The sequence below is a fragment of the Typopeltis vanoorti genome, chromosome 23 (genome assembly GCF_054136105.1).
Source record: "Typopeltis vanoorti isolate ZY-2024b chromosome 23, IOZ_Tvanoo_1.0, whole genome shotgun sequence".
Classification (NCBI taxonomy): domain Eukaryota; kingdom Metazoa; phylum Arthropoda; class Arachnida; order Uropygi; family Thelyphonidae; genus Typopeltis; species Typopeltis vanoorti.
In genome coordinates, this window is record NC_143571.1 from 75693445 (window position 1) to 75713195 (window position 19751).

A 19751-nucleotide genomic window follows, 5' to 3' on the forward strand; every position below is an offset into this window, starting at 1 on the left:
TAATAAGCTTCATTTCGGCGATATAAACATTATTTAAATTAAGGGGATATTTAATCCCACATTGTTTTAAAACCGAATAAGAAACCAAATTATGGGTAGTGACCTCCCTCCATAATGTAATAACAGCATACATTTCCTAGGAAATGTGTTTTTACATTATGGAAAATACCTAAGAATAGCAATCAGAACTTTACCGACTTTGCTCCGAGTTCTCCAGTATTGTACCACGTACTAGGGTCACTTGCATTAGCTCACGCTAGTGGTCGCCAATACTTTATAGTTTACTATATTCAGCATGAAACTCTCTGATTCCAATCTTTGAGTTTCTTATTTGGTTTTAAAACAATGTGGGATTTTATATCCCCTTAATTTAAATATTGTAAAATTATGTTTTTTACAAATTGAAATCATAGACAGTGTTGTTAACCGCTCTTGGTTCATAGTATTCCTTAAATATGATTCACCCTTTTAAAAGTAGAAAAACATCTTTTCGGTTTTGCTGTGGTCATTGGAATTGATACTAAAATCTTTATAAATTTAATTATTTTACTAAAATCTTTATAAATTTAATTATTTTACTAAAAGTATTTGCTAAATTTTCTTCATTTAATAATGAACACACACCACTAATAAAAGTTTCATATCTCACAGCAATAACGTGCACAAGTATACAGTTTATATGTAGTGACACTGTCCAACGAGCAGTGTCGGATTCACTTGTTACTTGCAGTGACAAGTGCAAACGAATATCGGCAAGTCTTGCTGCAAATGACCGAACATGATAATTCCGGCACTGCGTTAGATCGCAGTGCATTTGTTTCGTGTAACAATGATTTTTCATGTAATGATAATTGAGAAAATATAATTCTTTTTATATTTTCAACAGTAACACTTATCATAATTCAGCCTTGTATCTATAATAAATAAATAATTATGTTATTTTAACAGAATAAAATAGATTTACCAAAAATATTTCATCCTCACTATGAACCCACAAAGATAATAAAGGTTTTGTATCTCACAGAAATAACACATTCAAGCATACAATTTATTTTTAGCGACAGTAAAAATCTGACACTGCTCATTGAGCAGTGTCAGATTCACTTGTTACATGCAGTGACAAGTGCAAATGAATATCGGCGAGTCTGGCTGCAAATCACTGAACGTGATAATTCCGACACTGTTAGATTGCAGTGCATTTGTTTCGTAATCTAAAGCATTAATCAAACAATTCCAATTATTAACTATTCAATCAGTGTCAAAACATAGGCTGTAACCTTTAACATGTTATATTGCATTTATATAATGTTGTAAGCATTGTTATTATTTAAAAACACAAACAAAATTTAATTTTTTTCATTTTTTCCTTTTGGGTACTGCACTATCACAGTGCTTCTGTACAAGCCGCCACTGTTATGGTCTGTAGCTTTGGCAAGAGACAAGAAAAAATGGCTTCTATTTGGAGACATAATGCAAGTTTCCTGCTTTTGTTCCTTGAAAATGCCATTTTGTTGTCCATGTACATTTCTGCATTTAGATCTATTTGCTTCATTTTTGTGTTGTAGATTCTTGGGGTACAAAACTTAGATAAAAGACAGAATTTTAAAATAGAAATGAACATTTTAAAAAGCAGTAAGAGTTTTTTCAGCAATACATTCATTATAAAGATTTGGATTAGAAGACTGATCCAATCAATAATCCATCTAAGGAAATGAACTATAGAAATCACGAGCATCCTGCTTGGCATTGTTTTAGTGCCAGATGTTGATGAGAGTAGTGATGTGAGTGCTTCTCCAGGAGAAGAAGAAATCAACACTTGATTTTGATCTGAACTACGCAGAGAACAAATATTCATAGTATACTTAGAAGGGGATCTACTTAGTGAATAGAGAAGAAGAGATCTAGGGTGTTTGGAGAGTGGTTATCTGGTAGGTATATGAACAATTTGTGTAAGGCCTTTGGTGATAGTAAATGTTTTGGCATCTCTACCTGCTTGATCAGTGCATCTGATAAAGGAAAGCTGTTTGAAGCTGTGAACATTAAAATATCCAAGGCAGATCACTATTAGGAAAATTGATTTGTATAAATTCAGTCATTTAAATAAAGAAAAAGTTCAGAATGGTGATGGCATTAAAAAAGTGATAAAAACAGCAAAAATTTGTTTACTTGGACTAAAAAATCTCTCTTTTATGCTATCAAATTCATTTGCTGTTTTTATCACTTTTTTATCCCTTGCTCAGATAGACTTTGACAAAGTCTATCTGAGCAAACTTGCACCTTTGAAACCAAAATGTGTTTGAGTGTAGATATAAGCTAGGAAATTTGAAGTATGTTTAGAAAATTGTGTTTTGAAGATTGGAGATGAACAGCCCTGAAGTAAGACTGTATATGACATCAACTTCCAGATGTAACCACAGTGCTAAATATCAGATTTGAATCCCATAGAATATCTTTGGGATTACATGGGGTGAGAGATCCAGCATTTGAATCCTCCATCCTTGAACACCCATAGATCTACAAGAAGCAATCCTAATGATGTAATACCTCATACCTCTTACACAGTCCATCCAGCAACAGTTCTGGCAGCAAGAGGAGAGCTTACATACTATTAGGATGGTGATCATAATAGAGCACAAAAACATAATTATATGTTTTTGTGCTCTATTCATTTATTTTTAAGGTAGAATATTCCACATAATTATGTGTGATACTTTTCCTATATGTGTGATATTTTACTGGTTTAACAGTTATTGTATTTACCTTGTACTCTTGTTTCATTTAAATTTCTTATATATTCCATATGATGTTGTTTAGTAAATCTTTACTGTGCCAAACAGTGTTTTCACCCTTGAAGAAGATATCACTCATGCTGCATATTATAAAATATGGATGTAATGCCACTTCAGGTCTCTAATAAGCATAATGGTAGTTCTTTTGCCACTAACTTGAAACTCATTTGCCACCTAGTTTGTGTTAGATTGATCCATTTTTTTCAACTACAACGATATCCATTTGCAATAGAAATCTAATCTAATCCTGTGGCCTCCTGTTTTAAGAGGGTTGCAGCTGATGAACAGTACGCTTCTATACCTCTCTATCTCTTGCTTCTGTAAGACTCTTGCCTGTCCAGCCTTTGATGTTGTCTTTTCATTGCAGTCAGGGATCTTCCTCTTCCCCTGCAATGCTATTCTGGGGAGCTCTCCAAAAGAGCTCCTCATGAAATATCTTGCAAACACCATTTTCTTCTTTAAATACTAGCCATATAGTCTCTTTTCATCTTGAATCGTTTATGAACCTCTTCATTGGTGACTCTTTCAGTCCAGCTGATACGATCCATTTTTGTCAAGCACCACATTTCAAATGCATTCAATCGGTCACTCATTTCCTTATTGATCATCCAGGACTCGCATCTATATGTCCCCATGCTCCAGATCATTGTCTTGAGGATTCTTACTTTTAACTGTTTGTTCAGATTTCTGTTTCCTAATATGTGGTTTATTTGGAAAAATGCTGCTTTTGCTTTTTTAATTCTGTTCTTAATTTCATAATTAGATCTATTGTCATCTGTTATCCAACTCCCAAGGTATTCAAAACTTTTTACATTCTTTCTTCTTTGTCTGTTCAAAGTGATTTCCATTCCATCATTTCCTTTCTTTGAAATCTTCATCACTTTTATCTTCTGAATTTATTTTCATTTTATATCTCTCATTTCTCAACTCTATTCAGTCTGTTCAAAATTCTTTGCAAGTCTTCTTCTGTTTCCATCATAAGTACAATATCATCTGCATATCTTATATTATTTATCAGATGTCCATTTATCTTCTGTTAAATTGTGATTGATAAAATTCCTAAGAGAATTTATTCTTTCATAAATTAACAAGCAACGACCCTAAAATTTGCTTGTATCTAAGAGTGTAAATTACATATATGTGAACAAAATTAAGATATATTAAACAAAAAGATAATAAATTGAAAATGCATAAGAAAAGAGTGTTATTACTTAAGCTAGTTAAACATTGGCAGTGAAATTCTAGGGAAAAAGAACATTAATGTATGATTAAAGCAGTATACCATTCCTAGGAATTAGATAGACAAAGCTTAGATGAATGACTCACAATTTTTAATGATAATTATAGCGTAATCCAAGCCCAAGAGCACAGGATTAAAGGAAGTTGCCGCAAGCATATCGTGTGCACACGGCACATGATGAGTAGGCAGAAAAGAAGAAATCCTCTACCAAAAGATATCGCGTTGAGCGCTGTCGGGTGGAGGGAGAAGATTATGGAAAGTGCCGATAGGGTGTGGAGATATAAAAGAGTTAGGAGACCCCACACACACACCACCCCCACGAGGCTTTTTCCTGGTGGTTTTGATGTGTGGACTTCGCGAGTGGAGGGCTGTTCCAGAGCGCGAGGGGAAATCTCTGTCCTGATGACCAGCAGAAGGAAACGGAAGACAGCACATATCCACGGGAAAGGTATCGCAACGTCTGTGGTGAATCACATTACTCCGGAAGAAAAGGGTAGTCTGTGAAGAGGCCTCAGAATCTAGGTAAAAGGGCAAAACATGCAAAAGAGTGGCTTTGCCCCAAGAATCCTATTAAAAAGAAGGCATGACCGACTGAAAAGAATGAGCCTGCATATGATTGAGGAATCCCAGATACTAATCCCAGCATGAAGAAATCAATTTGAGAGATCAAGGATGAGTAAAGGGGTGCTTAAGGGTCAAAGCTGTATAACTGAGAGGAGACCTCCACATAGCCTTTAAAGGAATGCGGAGAACCGACCAGGGCTTCTGACCTAATGTCCAATCCTCACCTTCTCGTGGTGCACCCTGTTGGGTATCTACTTTGATACTGAATGAACGAGGATGGGCTGGCAATTTGGAATTTAGCCAACCAAATTGTATTCTTATTGGTTAAACCAAAATAAAAAATGATGGTACAACATGACAAAATTTCATGCCGGCTGGGGCATCACCCGGTTAAACAAGGCCCCTGTTGTTTTCGCCAGGGAACCAGGGCGAACAGCGAAAAGTCAGCTACTGGAACAAATCTGAAAACAAACCCCAACTCAACATCACCAGAGTTAAAGATCGGTACTATCAACGTAAGAAGCCTGAATGGCAAAGAAATGGAGCTAGCTGAAGAATTAGATAAGTACCAGATCGACATAATAGGGGTGACTGAAACAAAAAAGACCAAAACTGGTGAGATCTTTCTGAGCAATAAATACAAAATGTTATATTCAGGCAATGACAATCAAGGAAAAGAAGGAGTAGCCATAGTATTCAACACAAAATACGAGGCTAATCTTCTTGAATGGCAGTCAATCTCAAGTAGAGTAATGTGGGCAAATATGAGAATGGGAAACTGGACAATGAGATTTATTTTGCCTATGGTTCCACAGAAGGTTCTACTAAGATAGAAGTGGAGGAACTTTTTGAGGCTTTAGAAAAAGCAACTGACACAATGAAAAAGGAAAAGTTGGTCCTTGTTGGGGATCTAAATAGCAGAGTAGGAAATGATTGTAAGACATACAAAAATATTTTGGGAAAATTTGTAGAAAAGAGCAAAGCTAATAATAATGGCAAATATCTGTTGGATTTCTGCTCAGGACATGGACTGGTTATTACTAACACCATGTTCCAACATAAAAATGTGCACAAATTCACATGGAGAGAAGAGGCTAGGAATAAGAAAAGTTTCATTGACTGCTATTGTTGATAGTGATATTTTCTCCCTGGTGCAGGACACCAGAGTGTACAGAGGATTTGAAATTGGAAGTGATCACTATTTAGTCTTGAGCAGGTTAAATTGAATTTCATATTGAAAAGAATAACATGTAAGAAAGTTTTAAAATGAATAAAAGTTGAGCAGCTCTTTGATGTGAACTGTAACTAAAACACAGAAAGATTATTGAAAAGAAAATGAAAGAGTTTGAGAACAGGAAGCAAACCTTAGAGATTCAGTGGCAAACTCTGAAGAAAACATTGATTGATTCTGCCAGAGAGGCATGTGGTGAGGTTGTGTGCAAGGATAGAAAAATCAGAACTCCCTGGTGGACACAGGAAGTTAAAGAGGCAGCGAAGGAAAAGAAGAAAGCATATCAAAAGTTCCTGGCAAATAAGTCAGCTTTTACTCTTACAGAATACAGAGACAAATGTAAGAAAGCTAAACAAAAGTCATGGGAGAACTTTGGCAAGAATATAGAAAATAAATATCAAGAAGGTGGCAAAATATTCTGGAGGTTGTTGAAGAAGCTTAGGAATGGAGGAAAGAGTGCTGTAAAAGGAGTTAGAGATGATAAAGGTGACATGAAAACAGGAGAAAAAGATATCCTTGAAGTATGGAGTAATTACTTAGAAAAACTGTTAAATGAAACAAGCAGTGATGACAGCTCAGTGATAAAAAACACTGACCAGGCATGCAGTCAGGAATACATATCCATACTTGAAGTAGAAAATGCCATCAAAGGCTTGAAATGTGGAAAGGCAGCAGGAGTAGATGATATTTGACCAGAAATGCTGAAGTATGGTGGTATAAAAGTCTTACAGTGGCTGCATTGCATAGTTCAGAAAGCCTGGACAGAGGGACGAATTCCTGATGATTGGAGTAGAGCTCTCATAGTACCCATATATAAAAAGGGAAATAAAACTGAATGTGAGAATTATTACTCAGTAAATACTGAGTCTTCCCAGGAATACTCAGTATTTCCCTACTGAGTGTTCCTGGGAAGATCTATGCAAGTATACTTGCGAAACGGTTGAGAAGAATTGTGGAAGAACAAGCTGGATTCAGGCCAAATAGGGGTTGTCAGGATCAGATCTTCACTTTACGACAAATAGTCGAGAAAGCATGGGAATATAACAAAGATCTGTATTTAAGTTTTGTCGATTTGGAAAAGGCATATGACAAAGTGCCAAGAGAGAAGCTATTCAATACGCTGCAGTTATATGGTGTCAATGGGGCATTATATCAAACAATACTTAGTCTTTATTTGAGTTGTAAATCAGCAGTTAGAATTGAAGGAAGTACAGAAAGATGGTTTAATGTTAAATCTGGTGTGAGACAAGGATGTACATTATCCCCTCTGTTATTCATTATCTATATGGATCACATTATGAAGGAATGTGGTATTAAACATGATATCAAAATTGGAGATGTTAATGTCAGCTCTTTGCTTTATGCAGACGATGTTATACTTCTAAATAAATCCGCTGCAAGTCTGCAAGATTCTCTGACTAAATTGAATAGCTGTTGTAATAGATATGGTATGAAGGTCAGCAATAAAAAGACAAAGACAATGAAAATAGGCAGAATCATTGAAAATGTCAACTGTGTTGTGAATGGAGAACCTGTGGAACAAGTAAAACATTTCAGCTACTTAGGCACGATTTTTACTGAAGATGGTAAATTAAATATAGAAATAGACAACAGAATCAGCAAAGCTGGTATGGTGGGAAGTCAATTGAATAAATTCATATGGAATAAGAAAGAAATTAGTCGGAACACTAAATTAGCTGTATACACGACAGTGTTCAAACCAGTTTTAACTTACGGATCTGAGAGCTGGATCAGAAGTAAAACACTTGACCAAAGACTAGAGACCGCAGATATGAGAGTCCTGAGAAAGATTAGAGGCGTGAACAGATGGCATCAATGGCAATATCATATTAAAAACAAGGATATTAGGAAAGAACTTGACATTGTCAGCATCCAGGAATGTGTTAGCAGAGCTAATCTCAGGTGGTATGGTCACTTAAATAGAATGGGCGAGGAAAGATTAGCAAAACAAGTGTTCTCTGCCAGGTTGGCAGGAAAACGACCCAGAGGAAGACCAAGATATAGGTGGATTGATACGGTACAAAGTGCCTTAGACGATAGAAATATAAGATCTGATAATGTTGGGGTCTTGATAAGTAACAGACTGATTTGGAGGAAAATTGTAGATACTAAGTTAGTAATGATGTAATTTTTTCACGTAGTACTGTCATATCCTGTACACCCCTTGAGGGTACATGGCAAGAATTTGATGATGAGGAGGAGGATGAGTAAAGAGAGGAACAAGCACAGGAGATAACTGTAATATGGTATTGTGAAATTTTATTGTTAAATAGTGTAAATGAATGATATGTGAATCAAGATCTAAGCCTTAACCAAGATAAAATTTAGGACTGTAGCAAATTATAAGTTGTGAAAGTAGACTAGTGTAATTTAAAGAGTGATAACTTTAGGATGTGTGAACATACATTATCAAGGTGATAATATATGTTTACCAGGTTTTAATTAAGAGGGTTATGAGGATCTTATGTGTGAAGCAATATAGAACAGCTCTATTGTTAATCTTATGTGAGTTATGAGAATTTATTGTTCATATTTGATAATTATGATACTTCCATGAATTGTATATATATTAGTATATTAAATAAATCTTTTGCTTACTCTGATTCAGTGTTTGTTAGTACTATCCGATGCACCACTTGCTAAATATGCAAACCTAAGCGGGAGATTTGAGTAGTGTGTCTACGGTCATGATTGAACGGTTGTTAGTCACTGAGGTACAGTTGGGTATTCACTTCTTGTTTAAGATTTTCTCCTTTAAACTAATTGTCCTAAGTGGTGCAGTGATAACAAATAAATGTCTTAGGATTTTATGAGAACCACAGAAGCTTTGTTGCATTTGGATTTTGACTCTACCCCAGGGCAATTCCCTTTGTACTTAGATAGTACCACGTGACACCAAGGGGCGAATAAACGTAGAGAGCATAGATATCAAAGTTATTAAGAAAAGGAGAGTGGGAACATCTCACACTCTTACTTCACACCCTTTCTTATGGGGATCCATTCAGTATCCTCTCCTTCAAATCTAACCATGGCTTCTTGAGTTTTATATGTTCTGAACAACAGTCTGATAATTTTTTCATCTATTCCTATTTTATGCAAAATATCAAATAAAACAGAGGGATTAACATTATCGAAATCTTTTTCGTAATCCACAAAGCATAGATATAAATCTTTATTGCACTCGATCATTCTTTCCTCCAATATCCATAGTGTTGCGATAGCTTCCCTGGTTCCCCTATTTCTCCTGAAACCAAACTGTGCTTCATTTAATTCTCTCTATCATCTGTTCCATTCTTCTATATATTATGTTGATTAGGACTTTTGCAATGTGGCTAATCAAGCTGATAGTTCTATGCTTATTGCAATCCATCATTCCTGTAGTCTTGGGAATAGGAATAAAAATAGATCTTACGAAGTCTTTAGATATTCCAACCTTCTCCAGACTTCTATTAAAGGATGATGGATACAAGTTTTATTCCTTCCTTTCCCAATATCTTCAGCAGTCTCCTTAATATCTTTCACTCCCGGAACTTTCCTATCCTTTATTCTTTTAATGCCTGCTTCAGTTTCCCATTCCTTAATTTCTGGGGTATCATCGTTTTCTATCTGATCACATTCCAGATTATCTTCATCCCCATAAAGTCCTGTTACATATTTCTTCCACCTTATCATTTTTTCATTTTTTTCCAACAAAATCTTTCCTATTTTATCCTTCAAAGCACAACTTTTTGTCCTTCTTTCCTGAAATCAAGTTCAAGCCTTCATAGACCTTTCTCATATCCTTTGCTGTATCATTTTCCTCTATTTCCTTGCAGACCTGAATGAGCCAGTCTTACTTTGCCTTTTTAGCCAGAATTTTTACTTGTTTATCGATCTCTTTATATCTGAATTGGGCCCCGTCGTTGTTCTTATTCCATTTTCTTCTTTCATCCATTTTTTCTATCACTTTCTCAGTATTCCAGGGTTTCCTTCCTCCTCTCTCTCTCTCTGCCTCACCAAGAAGTCCTTTAGCACAGCACTTCCCAAACTGTGGGCCGCGGCCCCCTTGGGGGCCGTAGGTTTTGTTGAGGGGGGCCATGAAATAATGAAAACAAATTTAAAATGTTTTAAGACTAAGTAGATTTTTTTTATTTTAAAAGAAACATATTTAACTTTTATTATTTATTATTTCTTTTTTGTTATTTTTTATATTTTAATGGAAAAATTCACACATTGGTGTTGGTTCACAAACTTTGCTTCCTGCGTATTTCAGCGCTTAATGAATATTATTAAATATTGCTTATTCATATGTTTCATTTCAAAGCAGTGGTTAATTGTATTTACTTCGAATGCTCTCCAGGGAAGCTCCAAATCTTCCTGTCCCTTTCATCACGTGTTCGTAACAGGGACTGTTGATATTGACTTTATATACATATCAAAACTCATTTTATATTATCACTGTCATCCGAGCTAGTTTTCTGTTACCAATAAAAGTTTCGCATATACTTCACACATGAAAAAAAGCTTAAACGAGTTCATGTGGGGAGATAGTAACTCGCTTGCAGTGGTAAACAACACCCTCCCTAACAGCCACTATACTGCAGAGGCAATAAAAACAAGTACTTTTATTATGCCAGTGAATAAGGTATGAGGAGTCTGTGTAATATATTTCTCAACAAATAGTGCAATTAGAGACAACTGGGATAAAAACACACTAATTAATGAATCAATTGTCCCCCTCATACAGAAACTATGCTGTATAGACTGAAACAAAACCATATGTTGCATGGGCAAACACAGTATCTAACTAAAAACTATTGTTATTAATTAGGTGTGCGAGTTCGATTTCCCAAGGCAGCAATAAAATTCAACCGAACGTGTTAAAATTCGTAAAAGTGTTAAAACTAAGTAATATATATATATAATGAATGTTATGGCAGTTTCACATATGGAATTCGGTTGAAGAGAGTTAACATTTCAACTCAATTGTCAGCTATGCTTTTATCTTTCGGTTGCGCGATCTTTTGTTATCCATCATATGCACCATTCATATACATGTTTTAATAACCTGCCTTTGCTGTCTGTTTCGCGTTAGGCTTAATTACCTTAAAGGGAGAAAAGTCACAAAAGAGAAAAATTTTCATGGTCCGGGGATTCCCTTATTCAGGCAATATTCACTAATTTCATGTTATCAGTCTGTGGTGTGCCAGTATCGGTAAGTGGTGATATTATTTGATCTATTCTATGTTAAAAAATTTAACCCTGAGATGGATAAGTGGCTGATAAAAAAAAAATTCCCGCGAACATTTAGAAGAAGCAGAAACAGACTCAAAAAAAAAAAGGACAGTATTTCATATTTTACCAGAACAGCCTGCATCGTCTTCAGAACCAAACGGTAAGAGGCAAAAAATGTAATATATGCATTTGATTTTTGCAATATTTGCTGTGTATGTTTTGTATTGAATATAAATACAATAAATATTATAATAATATGTCTCTCTATTACGATTTTTTTTTGAGGGGGGGGGGGCTATGAAATATTTTAATTTTTGCAAAGGGGGCCCTGACATCCAGAAGTTTGGGAAGCACTGCTTTAGCACATTCCTTGATTTTCTCTCTTAGATCAGTCCAAATTACTTCTACAGGTCTATCAGTATCAATATTGCTGGTCTTATTTTCTAGTTCAGCTTGATATTTCTCTCTGATATCTTTTCTTTTTAGTCCATCAATTCTTATTTTTCTAGTTGCATTTTCTTTATTTATTCGTTTTAATCTAATTTTTACTTTAATTTGAGCAGGTTATGGTCACTATTGCAGTCTGCTCCAGGATAACTTTTTTGTATTTTTTATTACATTTCTATATCTTGAGTTAATTAGTATGTAATCAATCTGATTTCTCATTTCTTCACTTCCCTGTCCAGGTGCTCTCCAAGTATACAGTCTTCTCTCGTGCTGTTGAAACCAGGTGTTAGTCCTATCCTTTTATCGAACATTATTCCAACCGCTTCGATGTTCTTCTCCTCCTGAGTAAATCAATCTAAATCCATTGTCTTTTCTTGTATCTCCTTTCCCTTTCCATCTAACCTTTGAGATTCCAAGAATTGATATCTTCATCCTTACCTTATAGGAGACATGTCTGCTATGACAGCATCTATATATTCACCTCCTATTGGTCCATTTTGATAAAGTTTCACTTTATGGCCTGACATCTGTTTTAAACTGGTTAGTTTTCATTAGAGACCAGGCAGAAACCTTAAGAGAGCAAAAACTCTCAGTACTAAGGAACTTGAAACGTTGGAGAGATGTATTTTTCGTAAGCAAACTCTCGGTCGGCGCATAAAAGTATTTATTAAAATAAAGAACCAAAAGGCTTCACTTTGGCAATGCAAAATTTATAAAAATCAAGTGGATATTAAATCCAGCATTATATCAAAGCCAAAAAAAAAAAAAAAAAAATTCTTTTAATTTCTCTGATCACATTGGCCATGTCCTTTTAATGGACCCTGATTAATCTCTCTACATCGGGGGGAAAAAAATGTGTTATTAATGGATTCAAAAAATCTGAAAGGTTGTTTAAAAAAAATCTGAGAAAATATATTGAATATTTCCATTTAAACCATAATTACTCAATACAGATTAATAGGATCATCTCACATTAGTCAACAAAGCTGAGACTTTGGTTGATAGCGGTGTAGCATATACTTGCCTGCTACACTTGCTACACTTTACATGTAGTTTAGACTGATATTTTTATTTGGTCTGATATGATGGTTTTATTTCATGATGATCTTATTAATATAGTGATTAACTGTAAATGCATTAAATCTATTTTTTTCCTTTTTTTTTTCTGACATGTTGCATAATTTCTATAAATCTTCCAGTATAAATAAATCTTTAAGTGAGCTGACCTCAGTCAGTTCACTTAACTCTTAACACTTTTCATCTCTTAGTTGAAATGAGTATAACTTTGTGTGTTTGTGTTATATTTATAGTTGTTTTAATTTTTGCTAGCTTCGGGTCAAGAATTCTCAAATATCAATGTAGAGCCTGGATTATTTGAGTGGCTGGGTTGGTATGTAGATGGTATGCCATCATGGATGACTCTGGAGGAGTTAGAAGGTATAGGTTATAATATCAATATGAATTATAAACCAACCATATCAGCAAAGACTTTGTTAAGTTCCATGGAAACAGTAGAACAGTATTATCATAGGAGTCATCTAGTTGTCCAGTCTGTCCTGAATTGCACATCTGGAAAAGGTACAAGTATCTTATTATATTTCTTAGACAAATATAAATATACTTCATATATAATACTGTTTGAGAAATATATTTCTGCATCCTCTTTGATACATATTACTCAGTTTTTTTTCATGAGGAACAAATAGCTATGTGTTTTTTAATATTTTTAATAAAGCACTTACAGTACTAATACTTACTAATTATTGAATTTCACTGCCTAATTATTAGAGAAAACATATCAACAAAACCCTTGCAAATAAAAGGATGAAACTTACTGGTTTATGAACACCTTCAAACATAAACACTTATATAATGAAATGGATTTCTTAAAAAATGTTTGAAAACTAGACAGTACTGAATATGCAAATATTGAAAAATTGCACTAAACCATGCAATAAAAACCCAATCAAATATATCTTTGAAATAAATAATAAAATTTCCACACATCTAGAACATTCATAATGCTCTGAGACACCATTTTTCCAAACACTGAATGTCAGGTAGACATCATGATGGATACGAAATTAACTAAGCAATAGCACTGGATGTAATTACCCAGTGGCATAGCTAGGGGGGTGCAGAGGGGGCAGTCTGCCCCGAGTGACACTTTGAACCTTTTTGAACTTTTGCAGTTAATTCTAAAATACATTCTCCAGAACTCAGTTCCAAATATCGTAATACTACTGCGAATTTTCCTCATAATTGCTGTAAATGTTGCTAGTTGTGAAAGAAGTTTTTCTAAATAAAATTTAATTAAGAATTACCTACATTACTATGAAATAGACTTTGCCAATGTCATCGACGATTTTGCTAACAGAAAAGCAAGAAAAATAACATTTTAGAATGATGAAATTACAGTTTTACTTCACAAATAAACATAGTGTTTTAATTTATTTCCCTATACGTCGTTTTGACTTTTTGTAGTATTTTTGGTGTGTATTGAGAGGACGGCAAACTCAGGAACTGCCCCAGGCGACAACAGCTCTAGCTACGCCACTGTAATTACCAAATCAAGATAGTGCAATAGTGTAATGGTTTTTGCAGGGGAAGTGGTTAGCCAGGTACAAGCTTCATGGAACAAGAGAGAGAAGTGTGCAATTACAGAGTAAAGGACTATGATAAATTAAGGAAACAGATTAATGATGTGCAGTGGCTTGATCATTTGATGGAGAGAGAGGTTCAGAGGATAAATAAAGTAGGAGTGAAATGGATGAATCAGGGAATTATGCAAGAGCTTCTGAGGAAGAGGATGTTATACAGTAGATATAAAGAACAGTACTCCTCAGCAACATAAGCAGTACAAGTGTAGTAAGAAAAGAGAAATTAGCATATGAAGAGATTGGCTGAAGCAGTAAAGCAAAATCCTTGAATTCTATAGTTATGTTGTTAGTAGAAGAAAGGGTGAATATGGAAAACTAACATCATTTGCTCAAGTTGGAACATGAGTCACGTCTGACATAGTGGAAATGTTCATTGATACTTCATGTCTGGATACAGAAACAATTACAGTAGAGTGGAAAGAAGAAAAAATACTGCCACTGCATAAGAGAGAATCCAAATCATTACTGTCAAACTATAGACCAGTATATTTATCAAGTATGTTGGTGAAGGCGTTAGAAAGACTATTTAGAGGCAGAATACAAACTTGGATTAATGATATTGGATATCTTTTCAGAAAGTAGCACAGGTTTTTTTAAGGAGAGGTCATGCTTTAGTAACTTGTATACTATGGGAATGTGCAAAAGAGCTGGTAGTGCCCTTTAGTTGTTCAACAGATGTCTGGATGCAAAAACAATTCCAGAAGAGTGGAAAGAAGAAAAAATACTGCCACTGCATAAGAGAGAATCCAAGTCAGTACTGTCAAACTATAGACCAAAACATATATCAAGTATGTTGGTGAAGGCGTTAGAAAGACTATTTAGAGGCAGAATACATAATGGTAACGGATATCTTTTCAGAGAGTAGCACAGGTGTTTTTAAGGAGAGGTCATGCTTTAGTAACTTGGTTACATTTTATAATAGGGGGTGACTAGTGTATTGGACCAGAGAAAGATGCTTATATAGTGATTTATATTTGAAATTCGCTAAAGCATTTGATCGAGTACCACATGATAAACTACTATTGAAATTGTGAGTGATTGAGATGGATAGTCATTTGATAGCTTGATTACAAGAATCGTTGACTTGATAGGAGTCAGTGAGTTTCGTATGGAGGTGCATTGTCCAAAAAAGGAAGGTGATTGTGTCTGTGCCACAGAGGTCTGTTTTCGGACCACTTTTGTTTAACTCAGGGGTCTTCAATGCATGGCCTACCGGCCATTTCAGTGACGCCTTCTGGCCACTAAGCTCTACTGTGGTATTTAGAATTGTAAGATGCTTTCCAGATTCAAAAAGAACGCTGTGCATTTGATACCTTACATAAAATCCTATAAAAATAAATATTAAATGGACATACTTCTTCAGCCATCTACCAGCGCCAAGCAGTACTTAAGTACTGGTACTAACATCGCATTTAGATGGCTGAAGCAGTAATTCATTCAAGTGCGCTGTCTAGTGCCTTCCAGATACATCTCGAAGGTTCTTGATACTTCGTTATTTTCATATAAATACAAGAGGATCTAATCCTCAGTCAGCCATGAACAGTGTGATATTCGTGTATAAGCGCACGCAGGTTTGGCGTGTCAGCCACAGCCTATTGTGGTTTTATATTGCCAAACTTTTTTCATTAGTGTAAGACATATTCAGTGGATAATAACCATTACACAGCGATTTTGGGTCATTTTTTGGATTCACCTTCCATCACTATGGCATCTACGAGTAAAAAGCATAAATCAAGTGATTCTTGTCGGTTTTTAATGAAAAGTGGACCAATTTGTACTTTTTTGTGCCGATCGACGATAAGCCAGTGTGGTTTATTTCTCATGAGTCAGTGTCAGTATCAAAAGAGTATAATATAAAATAACACTATGAGACAAAGCATGCGTCCAATTTCGATTTCCTTCAAGGGCATCTTAATGTGGACAAAGTGAACCATCTCCAAATTGATTTAAAATGTCAGCAGGGTACGTTTAAAAGGCAGAGGGAAGAGAGCGAAGCGTGTGGCAAAGTAAGTTATGTAATAGCTGAAAAATTGCTAAAAAATCAAAAGCCTTCTTTGACGGCAAATTTGTAAAAGAGTGTCTCATCACTGCTGGGGATATTCTGTGCCCAAATAATAAGGAAGTGTTTAAAAAATCGAGTTTGTCTGGGGTAACTGTGGCACAGCATGTCGAAGAACTTGCCAATGACATTGAAGGAACTTTAAAAAAAGGTTGTTCGAATTTACGTCATATTCACTTGCTTTAGATGAGAGCACAGACATGAAGGATACAGCACAACTGGATATCTTTGTCTGTGGCATTGATCAACAATTCAGTGTTACAGAAGAACTGCTAGCACTCGTACCTATGAAGGAAACGAAAGGCACTGATATTCTTGAAGCTGCCAAGAAAATGCTCCAGCTTTTCGACCTCAGCTTAACCAACCTCAAGGTGTGGTAACTGATGGTGCCCCTGCTATGGTGGGAAAGAATGAAGGGTTTGTTGTGCTGCTACGGAAAGAACTGGAACTAGAAGGAAAAGATTTCGTCCATTACCACTGTTTAATCCACCAGGAGAATTTGTGCGTGAAAACTATTGGATTTGAGAATGTCATGAAAGTTATTGTGACTGTCGTCAACATTATTAGGGCAAAAGGATTGAATCATCGTCAATTCCATGAGTTTTTGACCCAAGAGTGCGAAGCGGATCACGGCGGTATGGTTTATTATAATGATGTGCATTGGTTGAGCAGAGGGAAGGTTCTTAAAAGAGTCTTTGACTTAAGGAGCAAAATACAGCAGTTCATGCCAACCAAGGAAATCTGATTGCGGTATTTAATGATCCGAAGTGGATGACAGACTTTGCCTTTATGACCGACATCTCATTGCACATGAATGACCTAAATATGCAGCTACAATCCAAAGATCAACTGGTGCACACTTTGTTTGATCACATCAAAGCTTTTGTGGCCAAGCTCAAACTTTGGGAGGCACAACTTGCAAAAAAATACTTAACTCATTTTCAGCTTCTCGCTGAGTCCAACTGTTCGTCTCTTGATGAATATGCTACAAAATTAGCCGTGTTGCGAAGTGAGTTTGAAGAGAGATTTAGTGATTTTCGTAACCAAGTCTTCTTTAGATTTATTTTCAATGCCATTTCAGTGTCAATGCTGCCGAAATGCTGGACTCCATACAAATGGAGCTGCTTGAACTCCAAAACAACTCTTCTTTGAGAGAAAAATTATTTAATGTGCCCTTGCTTACATTTTACAGACTGCATTTCTGAGGATGCATTCCCTAATCTTCACGGTATGCTGTGTAGATGTGCGCTTTGTTAGGAAGCACATACTTATGTGTTCATACTTCTCCAGAGTTCACAGTTCTCCAGAATGAAGTCCAAGACAAGAACTCAGATTGCAGACCAACATCTCGAGAATACTCTGTGCATAGCGACTTCCAACATTGATGCCAACATTGACAAGCTGGTCAAGGAAAAACATTGCCAAGTTGCTCATTGACATTGTAAAAAATTAATGTTTTCTTCGTTACATTATCTTTTTTCAAGTATTGATTGTATTTACTTATCATGAACTCCTACCTACGCTCTTAAAGCTGAGTTTGTTTATTTTTATAGGATTTTATGTAAAGTATCAAATGCACAGCATTTATTGTGAATCTGGAAAGTATCTTACAATTCCAAATACTGTAGTATAGCTTAGTGACCCACGGACTTCATTGAAATTTTTAATGCAGCCCGCACTGTCTGAAATGTTGAGGACCCCTGGTTTAACTCATATATCAGTGATATAGTTAATGATGCAAAAGAAAATATTCATTTGTTTACTGATGATAGAACCTCCATAGCTCAGTCAGTATTGACGAACCCCTTTGGTCAGAAAGACCTGTGTTCGATTCCCGTCAATGACATGAGGAACCTTTATCTGGTCTCTTTCGATGAAAGGTGAGTTAGCCAGTCTCATATGGAGGTAGGGGGATTTTTTCAATCGGAAACTCGGGTTTTTCATCCACCAGAACGGGCAAACTGGCCCCTGTGAAGACATGCTTATACAGACATAGAACACCTCCAGGAATAAGGAGTGACCAACCTATTCCATAGGATTTCAGTTCCAAAAGCCTACACGATAAAATGTGTAGGTCCATGCATGAATGTAAATTAGGATAGGATTGCTGTTACAAGAAGATTTGAATAGGTTGGTGCATGGGGCTTAAGAATGGGGATGTCATTTCAGTGTTGCTAAGGGTAAAGTTATGCACTTTGGCCAGAGAAGAAGTAATTAGCTTTAGCACATTGAAGGAGAAATTAAAGGATCTGAGGATCTTGGTCGATAAGGAACTGAAGTTCAGGGGAGACATAATGAAAGTTATAAGGGCTACCAGGAAAATTGCTGTTATAAATGCAAATAACAGTGTATGGATAAGGAGGTGATAGTTTTTACTATATCAGGTGCTAATTAGGCTTCATTTGGATTTCTTTGCACAGATCTAGTCATCTGGTTGTATTAGTGATAAGGAAACATTGGAGACAGAGGTCAGAACTATGGAATCTTTAATATGAGGACAGATTGAGGAAAAATGGTGGTTAGAGCTTGGCAGACAAGAGGAGGAAGAGGGGAATACAATTGAGTCATATAAGTTGATGAGAAGAGCCTATCAAATAGGAATAGGGGAATTGTTTACATAGGATAATAAGTGATGCAAGAACAAGAGGTCATCTCTGGAAACTGTACAATGGTCATGTGAATAAAGAAGTGAAAAAGAGATTTTCTGCTTTGTAGAAAATCCCTTTTTCTGAATGAGTGGAATGCTTTGTCGGAGTTGGTGGTGAATACTCCAATGTTGAATGTTCAAGACAAGATATGATAGTTATTGTAATCTGTGAGGGTTCGATCTCCCCTGATGAGTCTTCTGACTCCATGGAGGCTTCGAAGTAATACTAATACTATAATCTTTAATTTCCAACCAAAACTTCACCACACATACGAGGGTGGTCTGAAAGGTTCTCGTCACCGACCATAGACGGCAACACTATCGGAGAGATTTTTTTTTTTTTAATTTGGTACATCTGTCATAAGCATCCATATGAAATTGCAAATCGTTCTATCAAGTAGTTTGTTTTATACAACTGTCTGAAGCAAAAGTGTTGAAATGGATAAAATTTAGTATCGTGCAGTTATAAAATTCTTTGTAAAAGAAGGTTTAATGCCAAAAGAAATTCATTAGAAGTTCATAAAAGTTTATGGGCACTCTACTGCTTTATTTTTGACAATTAAGAAATGGGCTGCCAAATTTAAATGCGACCGTACCAGCCTTGAAGATGATCCATGTGAAGGACATCCCAAAAAGTGTAACAATACCTGAAATCATTGATCAAGTGCACGATATGGTATTGGATGACCGGTGAGTCAAAGTGTGTGAAATTGCTGAGACTATAGGCATTTCAAAAGAACGTGTAAGATATATTTTGCATGAAGAATTGCAAATGAAAAAGCTTTGCGCAAGATGGGTACCACACTTGCTCACAGCAGATCAAAAACGCACTCGCATGAAAATCTCTGGACAGTGCTTGTAGCATTTTAACATCATTAC

At 35.7% G+C, this 19751-nt stretch overlaps 2 protein-coding genes across 3 annotated transcripts in view; one reads left to right on the forward strand and one right to left on the reverse strand.

The window, feature by feature from the left end:
* The window catches only part of LOC150094001 (ecdysteroid-phosphate phosphatase-like), a 136594-nt gene that overhangs the window by 78482 nt on the left and 38361 nt on the right, over positions 1-19751 (forward strand). Inside the window, exon 5 of the mRNA XM_090412935.1 lies at positions 12836-13084. Within this exon, the coding sequence (XP_090269061.1) occupies positions 12836-13084 (249 nt within the window). The remainder of the gene's footprint in view (positions 1-12835; positions 13085-19751) is intronic.
* The window catches only part of LOC150094003 (uncharacterized), a 163414-nt gene that overhangs the window by 7882 nt on the left and 135781 nt on the right, over positions 1-19751 (reverse strand). For both annotated transcript variants that reach the window (XM_090413117.1, XM_090413116.1), the window contains one exon: positions 12981-13075. The gene's annotated coding sequence lies outside the window, so the exon portion shown is untranslated. The remainder of the gene's footprint in view (positions 1-12980; positions 13076-19751) is intronic.